Source organism: Pezoporus occidentalis, unplaced genomic scaffold (assembly GCF_034315485.1).
Source record: "Pezoporus occidentalis ecotype Australia unplaced genomic scaffold, CSIRO_AGI_Poc_V1 ctg72, whole genome shotgun sequence".
NCBI classification, from domain to species: Eukaryota; Metazoa; Chordata; class Aves; order Psittaciformes; family Psittacidae; genus Pezoporus; species Pezoporus occidentalis.
In genome coordinates, this window is record NW_026916072.1 from 3,208,720 (window position 1) to 3,228,270 (window position 19,551).

The window sequence follows — 19,551 nt, forward strand, 5'->3', positions numbered from 1 at the left end:
GAATAAGTAATGAAAAAGTGATGGTTGTGCGTAATCATGTGCAGTGGTAGATATGATTCTGTGATTCATTGAGGGGTTTTCTCGGTGTTTATAACAATTGTGACTATTGTGACACATTTCACCAAGTAGTACATAATGAGGTTATTCTATAAACCATCGTTCTGTCTTCTGACAGGATGCAAACATTCTTCATTGTCTCTGTGTTTGGGTAATTACTACTGTGGATGATGCTACCAGAGCTGAAGCAACAAACCATATTCAGAGCTCAGCAGAAAACCATGAATGGGATCTTCATGACCTGGCAGTTATCTGGAAAGTGTTTTTAAGAAAGCAAAAAAGTAGAACACTTCTGAATGGCTTCCAGCTCTTTTTAAAGGTATGGTAATGTCTTTTTAAGTGTATCTGGTATGGTGTTGAAGAGGTAGCCCACAGATTCTCCCTCTGTCTTGCTGTTAGTGGCCTGGATAACCTGGGTGCAGTCCACTGAAAATCCCAATCAAGTAGGAAAATCTTGAATGGAAGTTCTTCCAGTTATTACACATTTGCAAATCAAGTATCAGCCTTGCATGCAGTTTTAATAAATTGGAAGTTTATTGCTCTGCTACTGAGGAAGATAAATGCTACATTTATTGAGGTACTTTTAGGAAAGAATTCTAACCTGGTTTTGTGTCTGCAAGGATTCCCCTTTACTGCATATCCTGGAGATGTATGAACTGTGTATGAACTGTAAAAAATACAGTGAAGCTAAAACCAAACTGGACAAGTTTCAGGAAAGTTTCACAAAAGTAAGTATTCATTTTCTCTAAATGCCATTGCTTGACTCTTCCCTTACTAGAATGGGATCTAATGTTGTATATGAAAATAGTGACCAAGATGTTTCAGAAATGATTTCAGTTCTTCCCTTTCCATCACAGTTTTCTAGTTCCCTGAATATCCTGGTAATGAACATTTCATGTCATTACTGGTTTTCCTTCCTGCAATTCAAGCTAGAGCTACACTGGTTTACCTGTGTGCTGCTCACACAGCATATATGCTTATCAAGTATACAGAAGTATGACAGGAGCTATTGATCTAGCAATTTATTTTATCTATCCATTTCTGATCCCTCTTGCATCTTTTATCTCTTCCATGATTATCAGGAGTAATTTGCGGTCACCCTTTCATAAAATTTACTACTTTCGGATCAAAGTCAAACTTGCATCTGTAATAGATTGCTGTCCCTTTAGCAGTGGCAGTTCATTGTTTCTTAAAGGAGGAAGCAGATCCAGTGCCTTCCATTTCCAGCACAATTCCCACCAAAATGCAGAGTATAGTTGCAAAAAAAGAAAAACCCAACACTTAAAAGACTTTATCTACACAGCTTAAAACCGAAGATGAGCCAGCAGCCTCAGAATTCCCTGTGCAGTGGTTGGAATCACAAACCTTGTTTCTTCTTGAATTGATGATGCAGCAATGTAGAACGGAATATGAATTGGGAAAGCTCTTACAGCTGCTTGCTGCAGCAGATGGTCTTCTGCTTGATGGTAAATACGGCTTCCTCTGTTAGCTGGTGTACCTCTTTAATCTAAAGACCACCTAGAGTGTTTCTGGAGTGAGTGAAAGTATTTACTTTAAGTGTATTCATACTGTGTAAGGATTTATACAACCAGACTTGGTCCTTACAGTGAGTTGCAGTTGTGAAAGTGTAACTGTGTGCAAGTCTGGGAGAGTGATTATGTGCAAGTGTTGTGGAGGAGTGCACGGATTATCTGCAGAAGTATTTTACTTATGGATTTAGAGCTGACTTTCAGTCCCGTGAAAGCTTTAGAGTGTAAGATCTGTGCTCCTCTGGCAGGGTTGCACGCTGAAATAAGCAGCAGTTATTTCCTCAGGTTTAAAAGCCTTTAGATGTTTCTGCTCTCTTACAACAGGCCCCTACGTGAAGAAACTCTGTGCACTCAGTGAGATCCTCAAGGATTCCTCCATAGCAATTAATCGCTCCATCCTAACCAGTTCTGATCTGGAGACATTCCAGAGTGAGTGCAGATCGATTCTGGAGCAGCTGCAAGAGAAAGGGATGTTCTCACTGGCTCGGGAGGTAGCAGCACTGGCTGAATTGCCCGTGGACAGCGTAGTTACACAAGAGGTACAGTAGAGTTAAATAGCGATACTCACCTCTTACTCCTCCCAGTACTGGCAGTGTTGAGAACGTTAGTTCTCAGCCTTTTTGAAAACCATTTTTTTCTTTAAATCACTTTTTATTTTAAGTGCAAGTACAGCAGACAAGTTGGCTGTGGGTGCTGAGCTGAAAGGGACAGTGTAGCTTTCCTTATTCTCTTACTCTCTTCCCTTGCTATGCAGTCAGTTTTATTTGGTGAGTAAATAGGTGGATTTGTTGCATATTGAGACACTGAATATCAGTTCAGTTTCTCACTATGTTGGCCATCCAGTGTGAATTTTCTTTCTTGGAAAGACGGGTATTTAAACTCTCTGTGAATTTTGCAGGTTCTAAGAGATCTGCATCGTTTAAGAGAGCTTGGACTGTGGCACCAAACCCAGACAAGAACTGAATTCTGGAAGAAATGTAATGACAGCTTCATGAAAAACTCGGTCTCCAGCAAAGCTGCATCTCGTTTCTTTTTCGATCAGGCAAACACGGTATTTGAGTCTTTAGCTCATGAGAAGATAACCAGCATCATGGAGAGGCATTTGTTGCTTACCCTGGCTGGCCACTGGCTTGCCAAGAGTGACTCGGTGTCATTGCATGAGTTGGAGGCAATAGAGAAGCAGATCTGGATTTGTCGCATCGCACAACCGTCACCCACTGCTGAGGGGTCAGGCACAGCAAGATTCTCCTCCCATGTTGCTGTGAGCCCAGATCTTACCTTTGATGACTTAGCAAAGGAATTTTCTTTCTCAAAGCTACCTGCTCTCAACAGACCAGAGTACTTAAAACTAGAGGGGCTTGCATTCAGAGAGTCTCAGCAGACCTTGACTTGTGATGAGGAGCAGTCACTCAAGGTTCTGATCGGGTGCCTCCTCGATGAAGGCAGCGTGCATGAAGCCAGCCGTGTTTGCCAGTATTTCCACTTCTACAGCAGAGATGTTTCACTGGTTTTGCACTGCAGAGCTCTGGCCTCAGGGGAGGCTGATCTAGAGAACCTACACCCAGATATTCAGACTCTCCTTATAGCAAGAGAGAAGTCATCTGAAAGCAGCACATCTGAGCACAGCAGAGTCCTGAGTGGTGAGTAACTTCAGCCACATCACAAGTAATACCATTGTTGGGTTCCACTGGATTCTCCTCTTCTGTGACAGTGTTAATTTCCCTCAGCATTTCTGCAGGAAAGAAGGTCTCTGTGGCAGTGGGTTATCTCCTTGGTTCATAAATCCTCTGGTGAAAGGAATTTGAAGCCTTGTAACATACATTGCTTGTATGTGCTGCAGGCAGGGTGCTTCTGTAAACAGTTTCTATAGTCTCTTAACCATTCATTTTTTTATACTTCACATTTCTGTTCTGATAAAGTAGCACTGAGCTTCATCAATATTCCTGCTTTTGGAAGACACATGCTAGTAAATCTTGAGTGTGTTTCTGGATCTGAAACAAGGAAATGCTTTAAGTAATGATTCTCTGAGTACTCTGTACATTGTAAAGGGTTTAGTGTTTTGTATTAATAGCAAGGCTAAGGCTGATAATGTTGATATATAAAGTACTCTGTGCATATTTGTGAAGTCTGAATGAGAAAGCTTTCAGCTGGAACGTTACTTTCTGATACTAACATCTGTAAAGTTTAATAGAAACAGAAGGGAATAAATGAAGCCTAAGCTGCTGAACCCTTATGTTCTCATATGCCTAGAAATTGTACATCCGAGGTATTATTGAGTTCAGTTTTCAAAGACTGAGGAAGTGTTATGTATTTGCTGCAGATATCTGGAGCCTAGCTCCAAGGATAAAGCTTGTTGGTGTTACCAGTCTTTATGAGAAAGGAATTGACAGTGGTTTTGTTTCCAGCATCAGGCTTAGAAGACTGGACTCACATTGTGGCTCCACCTCCAGATGATCAAGTTGTTATCAGCCTGAAGGCTCTTATAGAAGAATGTGTCCATGGCAGGAATTACTGCAGACAGGTTCTCTGTTTATATGAGCTTTCTAAGGTATGTGTCTAGTAAGATTACTGGGGAAACATGTGGTTTGTATCAAGCTGTGCTGTGGAAGTTTCTGGAGGAAAGAATAATGAGTGGTGAAAGTACTCAGTGGGTGCCTGCAGCAAGCTTCAGAGGGGGAAATGGCCAAACCTTTGTGTGGAGAAATGGCCAGATGCTTCCTAGGTGTGAAGTGCTGGGATGAACTCGCCTCCCAGGCTCCCCAGGACCCTGCTCTGACTCCTCTGAGCCAGCTTGCAGCCTGGCTCTCTTTGATGTGCCTTTTTCATAATCTTTCAAGCAGATGTTGTTCATCTCACACTTTGCTTCAGGCCTTTGTTGTGGGATGCCTTCATAATGAACCCCAACCCAGGAGGAGACATAGAGATAGCAGCTGCCTTAGAAGTTTAGCACAGAAGTGCTCTGCAGGCTCCACAGTGACAGCTCCTTACTCAGAGGCTGCTCAGAGGAGTGGGTAATAACTTCCAAGTGGTTTGACCCAGACAGTGTCAGGAGGGGCAGCAGACTGTTGTTTGCTGCCTTTGTGCTCCTTGACGTTCAGAACTGCCTTCAGCCCAACTCTGCTTCTGCTTCAGAGGTGCTGCTGAACACTTCTTTCAGGGTACAGAACCCTTTTCCATGGTATTTGCTCATATTTTTGAAACATAGCATTAGGTTTTCCTGAATAAAAACATCAGTTTGTGTGCTGAAGACTTCAGAATTGCCTTTATCACAGAGCTTCCTTGATTTTCCTACCGAATTTTGCATACCTCAGATATTCAGAGGGAGGGCTTTCGGTTTGTGCTGCTACGTAGTTGTATGATTGGCTTGTTGCCTTTTATACCACTCATATACTTCTAGCCTGAAGCTGCATGTATCCCTACTATTGAATTAAGAGCTGATCATTGTGTTTAGGAGGTACATTTTTCAATGAATCTGTACACTTGTAAAGCTGTCGTATGTCACAGGAGAGTATTTACAGAGCCTCACCTCTGCCAGATGTAGCCAGTGTAAAAACGAGGATGTCTTTTTCGCTGTGAGCTTGTGGTATGTAGAGAAGAGGAGAAAGAACCTCAGGAGTGAAACCTACTCAGTAAAACACAATTCTTCCTTTGGGAGGATATGCTCCTGTCTTTCTTCTATGTATTTCAAGTGTTAAGGTTTATACTGGGCTAGGAAAATACCTCTGTTCATGGCAACTGCTCTGTGAGTATTAAACTTCAAATGCAGAGTAGTTACATGTCACCCTGATCTGGAGAGCACTAATACTTAAGATACCCAGGTGAACGTTACCTGACCTAAGGACAGATGATGTTTGCAGGTTTTGAACCTGGGTTCTGTCTGTTCTCCAGCTCTCCTCTCCTGCATCACCTCATTGCTAACAAGTCGTACTGGAGGTCAATAGATGTTCTGCGCTGGACCCTTTGCTGTGTAGGATCTTCTAAGTGCATGTGTGTTTCTTAGGAGCTGAACTGCTGCTACAGTGAGATGTCAGCCCAGGACCCTGAGAAGCTGCTTCGTGCCATCCTGTCATCCCGCCAGCCGGAGCGGTGCAAGAAGGCGCAGGCGTTCATCACCACGCAGGCTCTGCAGCCCAGCACCGTGGCAGAGCTGGTGGCTGAGGAAATCATGCAGGAGCTACTGGCATCTTCAGAACGGAAAGGTAGTAAAGAAGCTTGGTCTTGTATGTTAGCGGGTTTGGTTTGTAAGTGTGGTGTTCCTGTGTCTGCAAAACAGTCCTTGCTCTCGAGATACGTGAGTGTTGATTATAGTCAGTAATGTTTGGGCAGCTCTTGTACAAGGCTTGTAAACCTTGTGTACCTTACATAGGGTTTTGTATAAAATGTTTGCATACTTGTTCAGTGTGGATGAAGTTAGAGTGGTTTGTTTGGTTTATTTTTGTATTAACATAGCTAATCTCACCCTAACAAGTAGCACTTGGGACATAACTCACTCTCTCTCTGTGGACACAGGACAGAAACAGGTTGTGAACCCAGCAGCTGAGAGTCAGGCATTCCTACAGCTTGCTAAGCTCTGCCAGGATCATACATTGGTTGGCATGAAGTTACTGGATAAGATTTCCTCTGTACCTCATGGGGAACTGTCGTGCAGTAAGTAAATGGCAATTAATACTTGATGTAAGCAGTGCATTACTGAACATGGCATTACCTGGGTTAAAATCACAGCACAGAGCACAGATGCAGAGCTGCCTGGTAGCAGTGGCATGCTGGTGTATTCCTACACGTTTGTCAGCCTGCTTCTGCTGGAGGAGGTTGGAAGTTTTGTGTGTGGAATAAAATAATGTGTCAGAAAATGATCCAGAAAAACCCAGACTTTCCCACAGCTTGAGAAGCCAGACTGGATGCACGCTGTTATAGAAACTGTTACTACTTGAAACTGCACAGGACAGACCATAACAGCTCAACTTTCTAATCCAGTTCTGCTGTCTGTAACTGGAAGGGCTGTGTGTCCTCAGCAGCAATAGCATCAGTGGAGTGAGGCACAGGAATTAACCCCCTCAGTTTATTAGTTAATAAATACCTGAGCTCTTCCATTCTTCAGTTACAGAACTGCTGATCGTGGCTCACAACTGCTTCAGTTTGACTTGCCACATGGAGGGGATCACTCGAGTCCTCCAAGCAGCACGGCTGCTCACGGATGAGTATCTGGCACCTAATGAAGAGTACGGAGTCATGGTACGGGTCTTGATGCCCTGTGTGTTTATCCAGATGTGTGCAGAGGGTTCCATGTGCACATCAGCAGTAACTCTGCTGGTGAGCAGGGCAGGGGGAGCTGGGGGCTGGAATGGACACAGTCCTTCTCCTCTGGACAGCTGCCTTGTCCTGCCTGGCCCTAGAAGCTAAAAGTGGGTGTTTGGTCTGATGTGTGCAGGTCACAAAAGCTCTTAAAAGACTTCTCTGGAAAACAGAGGAGGAGACAGGGGAGCGGTGAAGTGGCAGCAGGGAAGTAGATCAGGATGGCAATGTCAGAGTAATTCAGCTGCTGGTCAAATGTGAGGATTTGCGTTACTGGGCTGTTGCACATCTTTATGTCCTGCCTTGGAAGGACTCCGGGAGTTGGAGACATGCCCGGTGTAAAGGTGTCATTGCTAGAAGGGTCACTGCCTATTTTAATTTGGTCAGATTACATCCTTTCACCTCACAGGAAAAAGGATGCAGTTGGTTGGTTGAAAACTTAAACCTCCGTGGCTCTGAGGGAGCATCTGCGTGCCTGATGCCCCTCACTGTGCCCTGTATCTGTATCGGCCAGCCCAGCACTGCCACATGCAGCCCCCTCCCTGCCATGGCCCTGACTGCTCAGACAGAGTGGGGTTTCTGCTTGCTTTGGGCTCCAGGCTCTCACTGCTGTTTCCACAGGTTCGTCTTCTCACTGGAATTGGCAGGTACAATGAGATGACCTACATATTTGAGCTGCTGCATGAGAAACACTACTTCGAAGTGCTCATGAGGAAGAAGTTAGACCCAGTAAGTGGAGGGGTACAAAGGGGGGAAGCTCGAGGAACTGTGTGGCTGCATCAGAACTGGTATTTACACACCAGAGTGCAGTTACCTGGGGATTTTAATTGCTAGAGTATGGGAAATCTCCATCAAGTTTTGCAGGAATAAGCTAATTCTGGAGTTTGTTCTGGTTTTAGTTCAACTATTTCAAATTAGTCCAGTGCTGCACCAAGTGCAGCGTTGAAACTTCAAGCTTTGGGTTGTCACTCAGATCTCATGTCCTGCTTTGGATTTACTTCCAGTTAAAGGTTTTAAAATCAGAAATATTTACTAAAATGGGAATAAAACAAAGGCTCTTCAAATCTTGATGGGATTTCCCTTCATCTGACCAGAGCGGGACACTGAAGACAGCTCTGCTGGATTACATCAAGCGCTGCCGGCCCGGGGACAGTGAGAAGCACAACATGATAGCCCTGTGCTTCAGCATGTGTCGAGAGATCGGGGAGAATCACGAGGCTGCTGCTTGCATACAGCTCAAACTCATTGAATCTCAGCCCTGGGGTGAGTGGAAACCAAGTCTGTTTCAGGAGGAGGACATGCAGGGTGACCGGTTTTGATGGCCAGTCTGGTCCTGATAACATCCTTTGGCTTCCAGCACTGGCTTTGCTCCATTAACCGAGCAGTCAGTGCTGTTTCTTTGTGCTTTTTTAGTACAAAATATCTTTTGTCAGACTTTTGTTGCTCTGAGGCACCCCTCGGGGGGCACACTTGGTACCAGGAGCTATTTTTGTAACTTACTTTGTCACATTATAAATAATTGGTTCTTTTTTTTCCCCATTTCAGAGGAGTCTCTTCGGGATGTTGCAAATTTAAAGAAACTGCTGATGAAAGCCCTGACGCTCTTCATTGATGCAGCAGAAAGTTATTCTAAGGTAAAATGAGATGTACAGAACTGGGAGCGCATAAGGAGTGAGCTGAACAGGGAGGACAAAGCAAGCTGTGCTAGGGAGGGATATGGAATCCTGTCCCAGGAGAAGGGGAGCAGAGGAATAATCCCTTGTGGCATCCCCCTGGTAGCACTGCTGCGTTCACAAGCAGATGACTGTTCCTTCCTTAGGCTCTACACTTTAGGGTTACAGTTGGGTCCCCCAGTTTTAGGAGTGGCCATGAGCTTAACTAGCAGGAGTAGAACAGTATAATGAGTTTAAAACCTAGTGTGGTTATGATGGAAGTAGTTCTGGTGGTGCGTGAAGCCTTGTTTAAGGCTCACAGTGATAACCCTGCAGTGGTCTAGAAGGTGGAGTGCTGGGTAAGGCTGAACTCATGCTTGCTGTCAGGAAGATTTTACTTCCCTTGAAAAACAAGCTCCTGTTTTCTGGTGTGTTTACAGGACTCCTGTGTGCGCCAGGCCCTGCGCTGCCGGCGGCTGACGAAGCTCATAACGCTCCAGCTGCACTTCCTCAGCACGGGTCAGAGCACGATGCTCATCAACCTCAGCAGGCAGGAGCTGATGGACTCCATCGTGGCCTTGCCTCGGTTCTACCAGGTGAGTTCAGCTCCCTCATCCGTTGCTGCTTCTGACCAGGGTTGTTTTACACAGCGGGTACCTGAGCACAGTGCTCAGCTCTGCCACGTGGCCACCATGCCTGTGACTGTTACCCCATGATACTGCCCACTCAGGAGCCAGCCTGGAAACAGAAGCACAGCTCTGATGGGGACCTGCAGTATTTTCAGTATCCTAAATACAGGAATGTCTCTGTGCCAGAACCACCTCTTTCTGCTCGGTCACTGCAGCTCTGTTCCTCTGCAGGCAGCCATTGTGGCCGAGGCATATGAGTTTGTGCCGGACTGGGCTGAAGTTCTGTACCAGCAAGTGGTCACCAAGGGAGACTTCACATACTTAGAAGAATTCAAACAACAAAGACCCCTGAAGCCCAGCATGTTTGAGGAGATCGCCAAGAAGTGAGTATTGTGTGGACAAGCTGGAATGTTCTTTCCTACTGGCTGCTTTAGAGGAGCACAGCCTCTTTTTAGGAATCGCAGTTCTTAGAGGTCTGTAGCAAATCAGTCTTAGCGGTGACTGTGAAGCCTTTCTAGTTCAAGTATGTGCACAATTATTTTCAGAGTTAAACAACACCCACCTACTGAAGCTGCTCTGAAGAACCTGAAGAAGCTGCTCACGTACTGTGAGGACATCTACACGTACTACAGGTTGGCTTATGACAACAAGTTCTACGACGTGGTGAACACGCTCCTGAAGGACGCTCAGACTGGCTGCTGCCTCAATGACATGTTGTCAAACTAGAGCCCGGCTTCCCGCAGGGTTAGTACTGACTCTTTAACAGGTATTTTATCCATCTGCTTACAGCAGTGTGCTGCTACGTGGAGGCTGCTCCAGAGAACTGGTGCTGGTTGTAAATATTGCAAGGGCTGAGGCTGGGTTAACCTAAAACTGTGTTTTGTATAATAAATCTGTTTACAAAACACGTGAGTAACCAGCCCTGCGGCCAGGGATGGCCCCTTGGAACCACAGGGAGCCAGCAGCCACTCGTGTCAGGCTGTGGCTCACCACGGGAATGGTGTCCAAACCAGCAACCAGCTGGAGGAGCAGGCCCGTACGTGGTGATGGAGTCAGCGGGAGTGTTAGTGAACTCCTTTGGAAGGCTGAGGTACGTGCCCAGATAATCCATGCTTTGGCTCTCATCTGATCAGACTGCTTTTGGTTCCTAGCTTAGTGATCGAGAGAATGCCTTGTACAACCCCTTAGGGCTGTACAGCAGATACTAACTTGCTGCTGGGAGTAAAATGTAGTGATGTATTCTTAGGGATCCTAACTCCCCTCCGTGCTTGGGCGGGTGGTTGGCCCTGACACTGGGTCAGGAGCTGCAATAGGCACTCTGCTGCTGAGGTGTTTTGGCAAATCAGGAGGGAAGGTAAGACTTGGACACTGCTTCAGGCAGAAACTGGGGTTCAGCTTGCATTCAGTACATGCCCCAAGTAACAGCAGCCTGCAGAGCTCCTGGCTAACACAGACACTAACTCCTGGCCCAGAGCAGGGGGAGGGCTCACAGCTGGAGGCATCACACAGACAGATGGCTTCTAAGTAAAATGAAGCAATGGGATCCCACTATCTCTAAACACTACCCCAGCAAAACCACCATTGCCATGGCAACCCAGCTAATTAGCAAAGATCTTGAGTTTACAGCTTAGAGCCTCTGCCTGGTTGCTGCACACCAGTGATGATGCTTCACCTGCGCAGTGTTTCAAAGCTGTCAGGGCAGCTCTGGAGGTTGTACACGGCTATGGTCATGGGGCACACAGGTACCACCATAGTTCAGGTCACTGCGCCTCTAAGAAACAGAATGTTGGGCAGGGAGGAGTAAGCCTGAGCAGAGCCCTACTGCAAACTGCAGTGCCAGTCAGTCTTGTCAGAGAAATGAGACCAAGCTGTTGTGGTTAGTCCCAGCACCGCAACCCCACCACCTCTTATTTTAAGACACTAACAGAACGGGTCCAGAGGCAGCCGGGGTGAGGTCCTCAATAGTGATTTTTATTAAATTAGTTGCTTTATAAAACACTGCAGATGTTGTAATTGTTAACATAACAATTTGCCCAACTGTAGCAACTCTTGCAGTTTGCTAAGCAAGTTTTTGTTGGTTTTAAATGAAAGAAAATGGCCGAGTTGTGAAAGATCTACCACAACCCAGGACAGCCCAAAAGGAAGTCATGGGTTTTTTACACTTAAACCAGGCAATTAACTGTTAAGGAATCCCAAACCCATACTGCTGCGTTAGTAGAAATCCAGATGAATGGAAACTAAACTTCATACTTAAGCCACAAAATCGTTCCTTTCCGCTCAGGTACCCTCCTGGCTCATGACCACCCCATGCCCACTCGAGCAGCGTCTCGAGTGCAGGATCCTCGCACTGAAGTTAGTGGCTCTCCTTCACAATACCCCAAATCCTCAAGCTCTAACGTAAGACAAAGCAATTGTAATACTAAGTGCACACCACACCCTCGCTGCAAACTGCGCTGGTTCAGCACAGGTCACTTAGGTAAGGCCAAGTCACTGAACCCTGCTGGGAATAACATTGTCCCCTGTCGAAACTCCAATTTAGTGGCTGTTACTGTGGAGTCAAATAGCAACAGTTACCCTGTATGAGAATCTGGGGGGGTTTACTGCAATTTACATAGCTTTGAACCATCCTGGGTCTAAGCCGTGACCAGGCACCCATCTGGACTTAAACCACCAGCACAGATACTGCAATTCTGATTGTAGCATTTGGCAGAATTTAAAGGAAGAAAAGTTGTGCTACATGTTTAAGGGATTATGGGCAACAGAAAAACAACAGAAAGGGAGATAAATGTCACATGAAGTCTTCAAAGTCTTGTACATATTCACCATCGTATCCTCCGTAGTCAGCCAGGTCGTCTTTCATCGTAGCCTTTAAACCACCACCCGGCACAACACCTTTTTTCTTCTTTTTGGCTTTATTCTGCTTAAATAGGAAGAGCACATTGACTTTCAGCTCCATAGCAATGAGTCAGTACCCCAATTCCAGTAACACCTCACGTCTCTGCGTATGAGCACTCACACAGCCACGCAATGAGCACGACTCCTACCCTGTGTTTCACCCTGCAATGCCATCAATTACAATCCATTCCTAGCACAGCTGTGGTATTTTCAGGTACCCCACAGCTCCCTCATGGACCTGCCCATGTTTTGTCTGTCATCCTATTTTACCCAGCTCTCAACAAGTAGAATAACAAAGTAAATGCAGCATCTGGTGTTCAGCTCTGTGAAATCACCAGTTTAATGAAGGAATCAAAGTGCTGAGGCACAGGGTGCCCAGAGAAGCTGTGGCTGCCCCAGCCATGGCAGTGTTCAAGGCCAGGGTGGATGTGTGATCATTTAATCTCCTGCTACTCCCAAACCATACCCAGCAGCTGAAGCAGTGTCCAAGAACTGCCCTCACCAGCCCAGCCCTTGCAGCCCTTACCACCACGCAGAAGCCTTACCTTTTCCTGTTTCTGTTTTTCACTGCATAGTACTGTCAACGTATTTGTGATCTTTTTCAAATCATCAACTTCCACTAAGTCAGGAAAAGAAAAAGGATTCTGTGTCAGTATTGTTTTCAAAGGCAGTTAAATAACCCAACACCACCACCCTGCAAGACGTAGAAATAAGCATCTCTGATGGGGATGGGCAATTACTTGCTTTAAATCAGCAGAATACAGGCTGAGTGAGTCTGGTCCCTGGAATCACAGTTAATGTTTGAAGGTCCCCAGATAAGCAGCCTCCTGTACAGGGAGACAATCCCTAACACAGTCTGTGGGAATGGAGTCGGGTGCTCAGTGGGGGAATGGATTCCTCCTTCAGTTGGTGTAAACACAGCTCAGTGGTGACACAGCCTCGAGCATTACCGCTCTGCCAGCAGCGTGCTCCGGAAGGGCTCCCATGACACTTACATGAAATACACACGTCCCGAACTAACGCTTCCAAGAAGCTGGCGTAATGTAAGGACTTCTCGTACTGTGTGATTTTCTCTTTTAGTAGCTTGCCAAATTCCGTAAAGTCATCTTTCGAGGAGGGATTCATGGCATCTATTCCACAAGTGTTATTTACACCTGCACGGGAAGACAGAGGTGTTACACAAACAGCCGTGAGCCCCGGGGTGACACCAGAGGAAGCAGTAACCTCGCTGACATTCGGGTCCAAACCCCCAGCCGAAGCTGAGCTCTGCTCACTGCTTCCACCACATAAAAGCCAACAGCCCCAGTTATGAGCCTCTATGGAAAGGTGTTTTACTCCAAAATGTAGTAATTTGCACCAGCTGTTCCCATTCCCTGGAGTAATGCACTCTACAGGAAGCCCCTTTCCCTTAAATAAAGAATTCCTGTCTTGAGCTCCCCAGTGCAAAGTTTAGCTGGTTCTTTGCAGCTGGTTTTGGTGCATCTCCGGCCCCTACTCTGCCAAGGACTCACAGAGAAGTATTTCCACCGAGTAGTAGCTGGATAATTCACTATAATCAAGGAAACACACTTTCATGTGTGGAGGATGCTGCTGCGAGTCAGGATCTCTGCTGATGCTGTCAGAGCACAAAACCAGGCTGATCTGCTCTAAATCCACCTCGTCTCCACCATCTCACTGCTCTGACCTGGCTGGCTTTCCCTCCTCCTGGCCTGCCACAGTTTGCCTGAAGGGAAGCACACTGGAGCGAGTTCTGCTGTGCCACAGTCCTCCAAAGCCTTGTTAGCTCCCTCTTGTAAAGCACTCAGAACATTCAGAGACAGCACTTCTGGGTTTTCTTTTTACACACTCGTCTCACTCAGCTTTTTACCACAAGTACCAGTGCGTCCAAGTGCAATGCTGGAAACTTCAGCCAGCCACCTCTTTCTCCTGCGGGCTCCTACTATTACCTGCTAAGGAAAAGCACCTCCTGTGCTAAAGCCGGTTTTGTGGTTCTTCCAATTAGTCCCCCTCACCGAGACGTGCCTCCAGCAGTTCCAATGCAACCCCTCTTTACTCTCAGTCACACAACCTGTGTGTGCCAACAGGCAGATCCTGCTCAGTTCCCTCTGCAGGTACCCCCCACCAGGCTGATTCCAGGACACAGCCCTCTGGGGCTGCTGCAGTTGCACCAACTCGCACTTACCAAAGGTTTCTTTTGCTAACTCCAGGTCTGACTCCTCTTGCAATTTCTTTAGTCGTAGCTTGTCTGCTAACTGTTCTTCTGGGGTGAGCTCCTTCTGCTCCTCTGGGGCCTCTAACTGCAGTAAGAAACGTAGACACGCTGTTACTCCTGCCCCTGAGCAGGGTAACACCACCGCATCGCTTAACAAACAGTCTACAGCAAGTGGGAAGCAGCGCCTCAGTTGTGTTTCACCGCTGCACGTTGTACCATGAGCAGCAGAGATGAGCATCGCTTCAGCAGCTGGCCCAATTACACATATTAAAGCTGATGCCCCCCCCCCCCCCATGTTACTCAGTGCAAGACTGAGGTTTGTTTTATCATAGTCAAGAGCTTTACAGGGCTTGTTCAACCTCAAAAGAATCAAACTGAGCCTGTCCTCTACATCTCTGAGACCCAGAAGGAAACAGGAGTTACCCTTTTTTTAAGCTCCTCTTGCTTCTTCTTCTGTAGCTTTTCTTTTTCTTTTATTTTTTCTGCTATTTTCTTTTTTTCGGAGACTTTTGGCTCTGTAACACATGGACACCAAAGCTCTCAACAACCAGGGCTTACTCCCAGCAAGCACAGTCATCCCTGGAGCTCCATCAGTGGCATCCGAACCCAGGGAGCTCCAGGACACACTTTGTCAGAACAAAACCAACCCCATTTAGTGGGTTTGATTCTTCAGATACACTCCAAACGAACCAACGTCTGCTCTGCTGTGCACAGAGCCACGTGTGCTTTAAGTCTTACCTTGTTTTACCTCTGTCTCCTTTACTTCCTCCTCTTCCTCCTCATCATCCCAGTTATCCTACAAAAAGAGTCTGAATTAAGATTTTTACAGATACTTACTTGTTCAGGTAACAAATGCGAAGAGCAGCAGCTCATGCACCACCTCTTTAAAGCCATTAATCTTATGTATGGAGTGAGGAAGTGGGGAGGAAGTTGAGCTGTACAAGGGCTTTTGGAGCTGATCAGGAGGCTTCAGGACCAGTTCTTACTTTGGAAACAGCAGCTTTTGGTTAAAGAATCAGAAAGCTTGTGTCAGGAGTCACAAAAACAGGTCACGGTCACATCAGCACCCACAGGAACTCATGGGCAGCACCGTGCTGCGGGAGCAGGGGAAGCAGCAGCAGCAGGCAGAGGGGATGCAGGGGACCTGGTGCCACACAGGAATACCGGCCCCTAACAGTCACCACACCGATGGCTCCTTCATCACCAAGGAGCTATTGACAGACTCTTGCCACAAATAAATCATTTAAATGCTCTCCAACAGCCACCACGTCCTCAGGTGTATTTTCAAGCAGTCTCAGCTGTGGCGTCTGCAGTAACTCTGCCTCCAGCTTTCACCTTCAGCAACCTTCAAGGGCAGGTTGGACACAGGGGCTTGGAGCAAGCTGCTCTAATGGAAGGTGTCCCAGCTTCCAAGGTCGCTTCCAAGCCAAACTGTTCTATGCCCACCATCTCTCACCTCCCGGCCACTGTCCTGTGCCCAATGGACGATCCATGGTTCAAACAAATACAGAAGAAGCAGTGTCTACAGAGCTGACCTGCCAATGTCACCTGCAGACTCTACAGCAGTAATTCCACAGGTTCTTCCTGATTGTTCCCTAGACCAGAGTTATGGGAATCCATATTCTTGTCCTAACCCCACTGCAAATTCAAGCCTGTGTCCTCCATGTGGAAATCACTGCTCTAAACTGGATCTGAAGGCACGTGCCAAGTACCACACGATGCTCGCACCACAAGTTAAAGGCGAGAAACTCACAGGAGTTCAGAACTTCAGTTACTGGTTTCCACTCAACCTGCAGGCTCAGGAGATGGCATCTGGCAAGACCTCCTTTACCCCAAATCACACACACTGTCAGGGCATCATTACAGACAAGCTTAAACCCCGTAAGTCCTGAACATTGTGATCTCGCCTCACCCAGCAATGCACATCATTGATTAAATCAAGTGATTTATTCAATTCTGAGGCTGCTACAGCACAGCAAATAGAAGGCAGGGGTGGAAGCACTGAGGACTTCAATGTGCTGACCCAAGCAAGGGAGCCACCGAGTCCATCCACCAGCTCACTCCAGTTAATTGGCACTTGGGAGGGCTCCAGCTTCCTTCCCCATTCCAAGGAGCTGACTTGAATTTGGAGCAGCATTACTTTAGCTCACATCTAATTAAGAGTTTGTTACACCCACTTTTTAAATAGCTCCTTCCATTACTGCTGCCTCAGCCCTTGCCCTGTCCTTCACGGGTCTTAAAGTCAAGTGTCTGAGAGCGCAAAACCCCAGAGCAGGGCACCCTGACCCTGCCCGTGGGGTAAAGGGGCTGAGGGCAGCTACTGCATGTCACCAGTATGGGCAAGGACTTCCATGTGAGGACAGGCTCACCCCCTCCCCACGTGCCTGCGCAGGGACAGGACATGATGGCAGAGCTTATTTGAATTGAATGTATTTGTAACTGGGGGCAGGGGAGCACCCACCCCTGTTCCTGTGGTTTGGAATTCCAGGGAACTTCCTAGGAGGGGAAGAAAATTACTCTCCTGTTGTATCTTCACACTGATACGAAGTAACTCAAAGATGATGTCTTTATCCCAGAGTGTTTCAGCAATGCACAGGTGCACTGAACTGAAGTGAGGCTCCTGGGAACATCATGTCCTGTCAACAAGCCCCTGAGGAGAGCAGCTCTCATGGCTTCCTGTGCTCCATCACATGGACCTCAAACACACAATAATGCACATTCTGCCCCCCAAACCCAGGAGACAGAACTGGGGAGCAACAGCCCCTCCAGCACACAGATTCCCACCAGACCCGTGAGCTCTCCTCCCTTCAGAGCTCAGTGTCTGGGTGGCCCTGGCTTTGCTACACACAGAATGGCCCAGGAGTGAGATGAGAGTTCCTTGGCTGAAGGCCCATCCTCTGGGAAACTTGTGCTCTGGGAAGCACCAGAGAGTTTTGTCACTGATGAAGATGCTAATTTTAAACCTGGGGAAGCCAAAGTTTCCCAACTGAACAGTTCCTGCAAGTTCATCCCTGAAAAATCTTCCAAAATAAACGCCAGGATCTGAATATAGAAACCCCATTCCAAACTGTGAAATACCAACCCTAAAGCCGCTCCTGCTCAGAAACCACACAGAGCTTCTGCTTTAGACCATGTCCTTTATCTTACACAGCCACTTCCCAAGGTGCAAACAGGGAAGCCAGAGCCCAAGAACCACCACAGGCTCAGCTCTGTGACCTTAGGCCTTCTGCAGAAGAGCAGATCAAAGCAGAACAGAGCAGCTTTCTCTGCTGGACCACTCCTCTCCGGCCCCGGCCCCAGCTCTAACCCATGACTCCTCTCAAAGAGTTAAGTAGTTGCATTCTTACTACATGTGCGAGAACCTTGTGTCCTTATCAAAGCCCAAGGGAGAGGTGTCCTTGAAGAGTAACCCCTGAGAGCGCACTTCTCTTGGACACATTCTATCCTGGCAGAGAAGTTCCTCACTTTCAAAGGCAGGAGGAAAAGCCTCACAGAAACAATGTCTCTAAAAGATGTGTGTGTACACACACTTACATGCAGAAATCACATATACGCCCACAGTTACACCTTAACCACACTACAAAGCACTGCAGCTACTCTACGCAGACACCTTTACTTTGCCGGCTGCAGTGGGATACCTTTGGGAGCTGAAGAGTGTGGGTGTTGCTACATTGAAGGAGGAAAATGGATAGCTTGTAGCTCACACCAACACCGTCACTGCTTTTCTGAGAGGAGATGAACCACTTCTGTCACAGCGACTGCAAGCAGCAGCTCAGCCCACGCTCAAGGACAGCGGCGCTGCTGCTGTCAGAGGTCCCGGTGGCAGTCAGTGGCCTCACACTGCGAGCAGCAGCACTGCTCCAGAGAGGTGACCAACAGCACCCAGGTCACCAGGGCCTGGCCGCTGCTGCGCCGCGAACAGAAAGGCCTTTTCAGTGGACATGTTTCCATTCCTCGCTCCTGCCATGCTGCTTGGCATCATTTCCCTCTTGTCCAGATGAACGTGGCACAAACCGAGGTTTCTGCGGCCTCCAGCTGCAGGGGCAGCTGGAACAGGCTTTTGGAAGCATCGGAAGTGAACATCTGCACATTTTTAACCCTGATTCCACGCAGACACCACTCGTGAAACACAGCAACCCCCCCTGTCATCTAATAAACCGATTTTAAGTAATTCAGGCACTACCAAATCCACAACCACACAGTAAGGCTGCTGCTGCCTTTTCAAATGATGAGCCCAAAGTGTGTGTGTGAAGTAGGCAAAAGGGGGGCAAAGGAGACCGCAGAAGTCTCTGGTCAACCACAGAGGCTCCAATTTAAAGCTTTCTTTGAATCCCATCCCAGTGCTTGCCCAGGAGCTCACCCCCACTCAGAGCAATGGGTCTGAAGTGCTGCGGAAGGCAGTGGGAGAGCGGCCGGCCCCCAGAGCAGCCAGGCAGCTGGGAAGCAGCAGGTGGATTCCCCTGAGCCTCTTCAGGCCTAGAAAGCGCCCGTGGGTCCGCCCTGCCCTGCCCTCCCCGGGAAGGCCGGCGGGCAGCGGGGGTGCACCCCGGGCGGCTCCGCGCGCTCAGAGCAGGGACTGGGGCCACCGGGCCCCGTCAGACGCGTCCTCCCCCGGCATTCCGGCCACTGTCACCCGCGGCCGCCGCTGGCCTTCGGGGCGCCGGCACCCGGGCCCGGCGCGGCCCCGCCGCAGACGCTTGGCCGCGACCGCCCGACCTCCCCCGCCGGGGCCTCCCCGCCCCGCCCGCGGCCCCAGCCCGGGCTGGGCCGCGCCGCCGGGCCCGCGGCCCCCGCACACGAGGCACCGTGTGGCAGCGGCCCCGCTCCCCGCCGGCCCCGCGGCCCGGCCGCACCTTCACGTCGTCCTCCTCATCCTCGCCGGCCCAGCGGTCCCCGGCCACTCCCGGCACCAGCCGCTTCGCCACCGGCTCCACCACCTCGAAGCTGTCGGCATCTGTGGGGAGAGGAGCGCGGTGAGCGCGGGGCGCGCGGGCCGGGGCAGCGGCGGGGGCAGCGGCCGCACCTACCCCACGAGTCCACCGCCTCCGCCGCCATCTTCCCCGCCACCGCTCGCAGGGCACGGCGAGGCGGCCGCTCCAGAGCGGCAGAGCCGGAGCCGCGCGCGGGGCACGCCGGGACGGTGGCGGACCGCTGGAGCTCCGCCCACCGCGGGGGCCGCGGGCGGTGCCGGGCGGGCTGAGGGGCCCCGGGCGCTGTGGCGGGGCGGCAGCTGCGGCCTGAGGGGAGCGATACCGGTGAGGCCGGAGCCGGGCCTGACCGCGGCC

General features: G+C 48.7%; 2 protein-coding genes across 3 annotated transcripts in view; one reads left to right on the plus strand and one right to left on the minus strand.

Moving 5' to 3' along the window:
• SPG11 (SPG11 vesicle trafficking associated, spatacsin) overlaps positions 1-10,395 on the plus strand; it is a 28,969-nt gene extending 18,574 nt beyond the window's left edge. The window contains exons 26-40 of the mRNA XM_062642656.1: positions 176-376; positions 678-785; positions 1,361-1,523; positions 1,911-2,125; positions 2,485-3,226; positions 3,992-4,134; positions 5,587-5,785; positions 6,096-6,233; positions 6,685-6,818; positions 7,500-7,607; positions 7,973-8,141; positions 8,424-8,512; positions 8,971-9,126; positions 9,391-9,542; positions 9,705-10,395. Coding sequence (XP_062498640.1) covers positions 176-376; positions 678-785; positions 1,361-1,523; positions 1,911-2,125; positions 2,485-3,226; positions 3,992-4,134; positions 5,587-5,785; positions 6,096-6,233; positions 6,685-6,818; positions 7,500-7,607; positions 7,973-8,141; positions 8,424-8,512; positions 8,971-9,126; positions 9,391-9,542; positions 9,705-9,885 — 2,898 coding nt within the window. The 3' untranslated portion in view covers positions 9,886-10,395. The remainder of the gene's footprint in view (positions 1-175; positions 377-677; positions 786-1,360; positions 1,524-1,910; positions 2,126-2,484; positions 3,227-3,991; positions 4,135-5,586; positions 5,786-6,095; positions 6,234-6,684; positions 6,819-7,499; positions 7,608-7,972; positions 8,142-8,423; positions 8,513-8,970; positions 9,127-9,390; positions 9,543-9,704) is intronic.
• A 714-nt stretch (positions 10,396-11,109) lies between these two features.
• On the minus strand, positions 11,110-19,434 carry EIF3J (eukaryotic translation initiation factor 3 subunit J). Of its 2 annotated transcripts, none has more exons than XM_062642733.1 (8): positions 19,294-19,434; positions 19,120-19,220; positions 15,005-15,062; positions 14,690-14,781; positions 14,237-14,351; positions 13,050-13,208; positions 12,600-12,673; positions 11,110-12,076 (listed from the first exon to the last, which is right to left on the minus strand). In XM_062642733.1, the coding sequence occupies exons 1-8, from the start codon at positions 19,319-19,321 to the stop codon at positions 11,948-11,950; spliced, it is 756 nt and encodes a 251-aa protein (XP_062498717.1). In that variant the 5' UTR covers positions 19,322-19,434; the 3' UTR covers positions 11,110-11,947. The 2 variants fall into 2 exon arrangements, with proteins under 2 accessions (XP_062498717.1, XP_062498716.1); XM_062642732.1 differs by having other exon boundaries at positions 11,110-12,079.
• Between the last annotated feature and the right edge of the window lie 117 nt (positions 19,435-19,551).

What these genes read in the sequence shown, in the direction of transcription:
- EIF3J (XM_062642732.1), bottom strand. Translation starts at nt 19,321, where the DNA reads ATGGCGGCGGAGGCGGTGGACTCGTGGG. An exon ending in GGAGGCGGTGGACTCGTGGG is followed by an intron (nt 19,221 to 19,293) that starts GTAGGTGCGGCC and finishes CTCTCCCCACAG; the next exon opens with ATGCCGACAGCTTCGAGGTG. An exon ending in ATGAGGAGGACGACGTGAAG is followed by an intron (nt 15,063 to 19,119) that starts GTGCGGCCGGGC and finishes CTCTTTTTGTAG; the next exon opens with GATAACTGGGATGATGAGGA.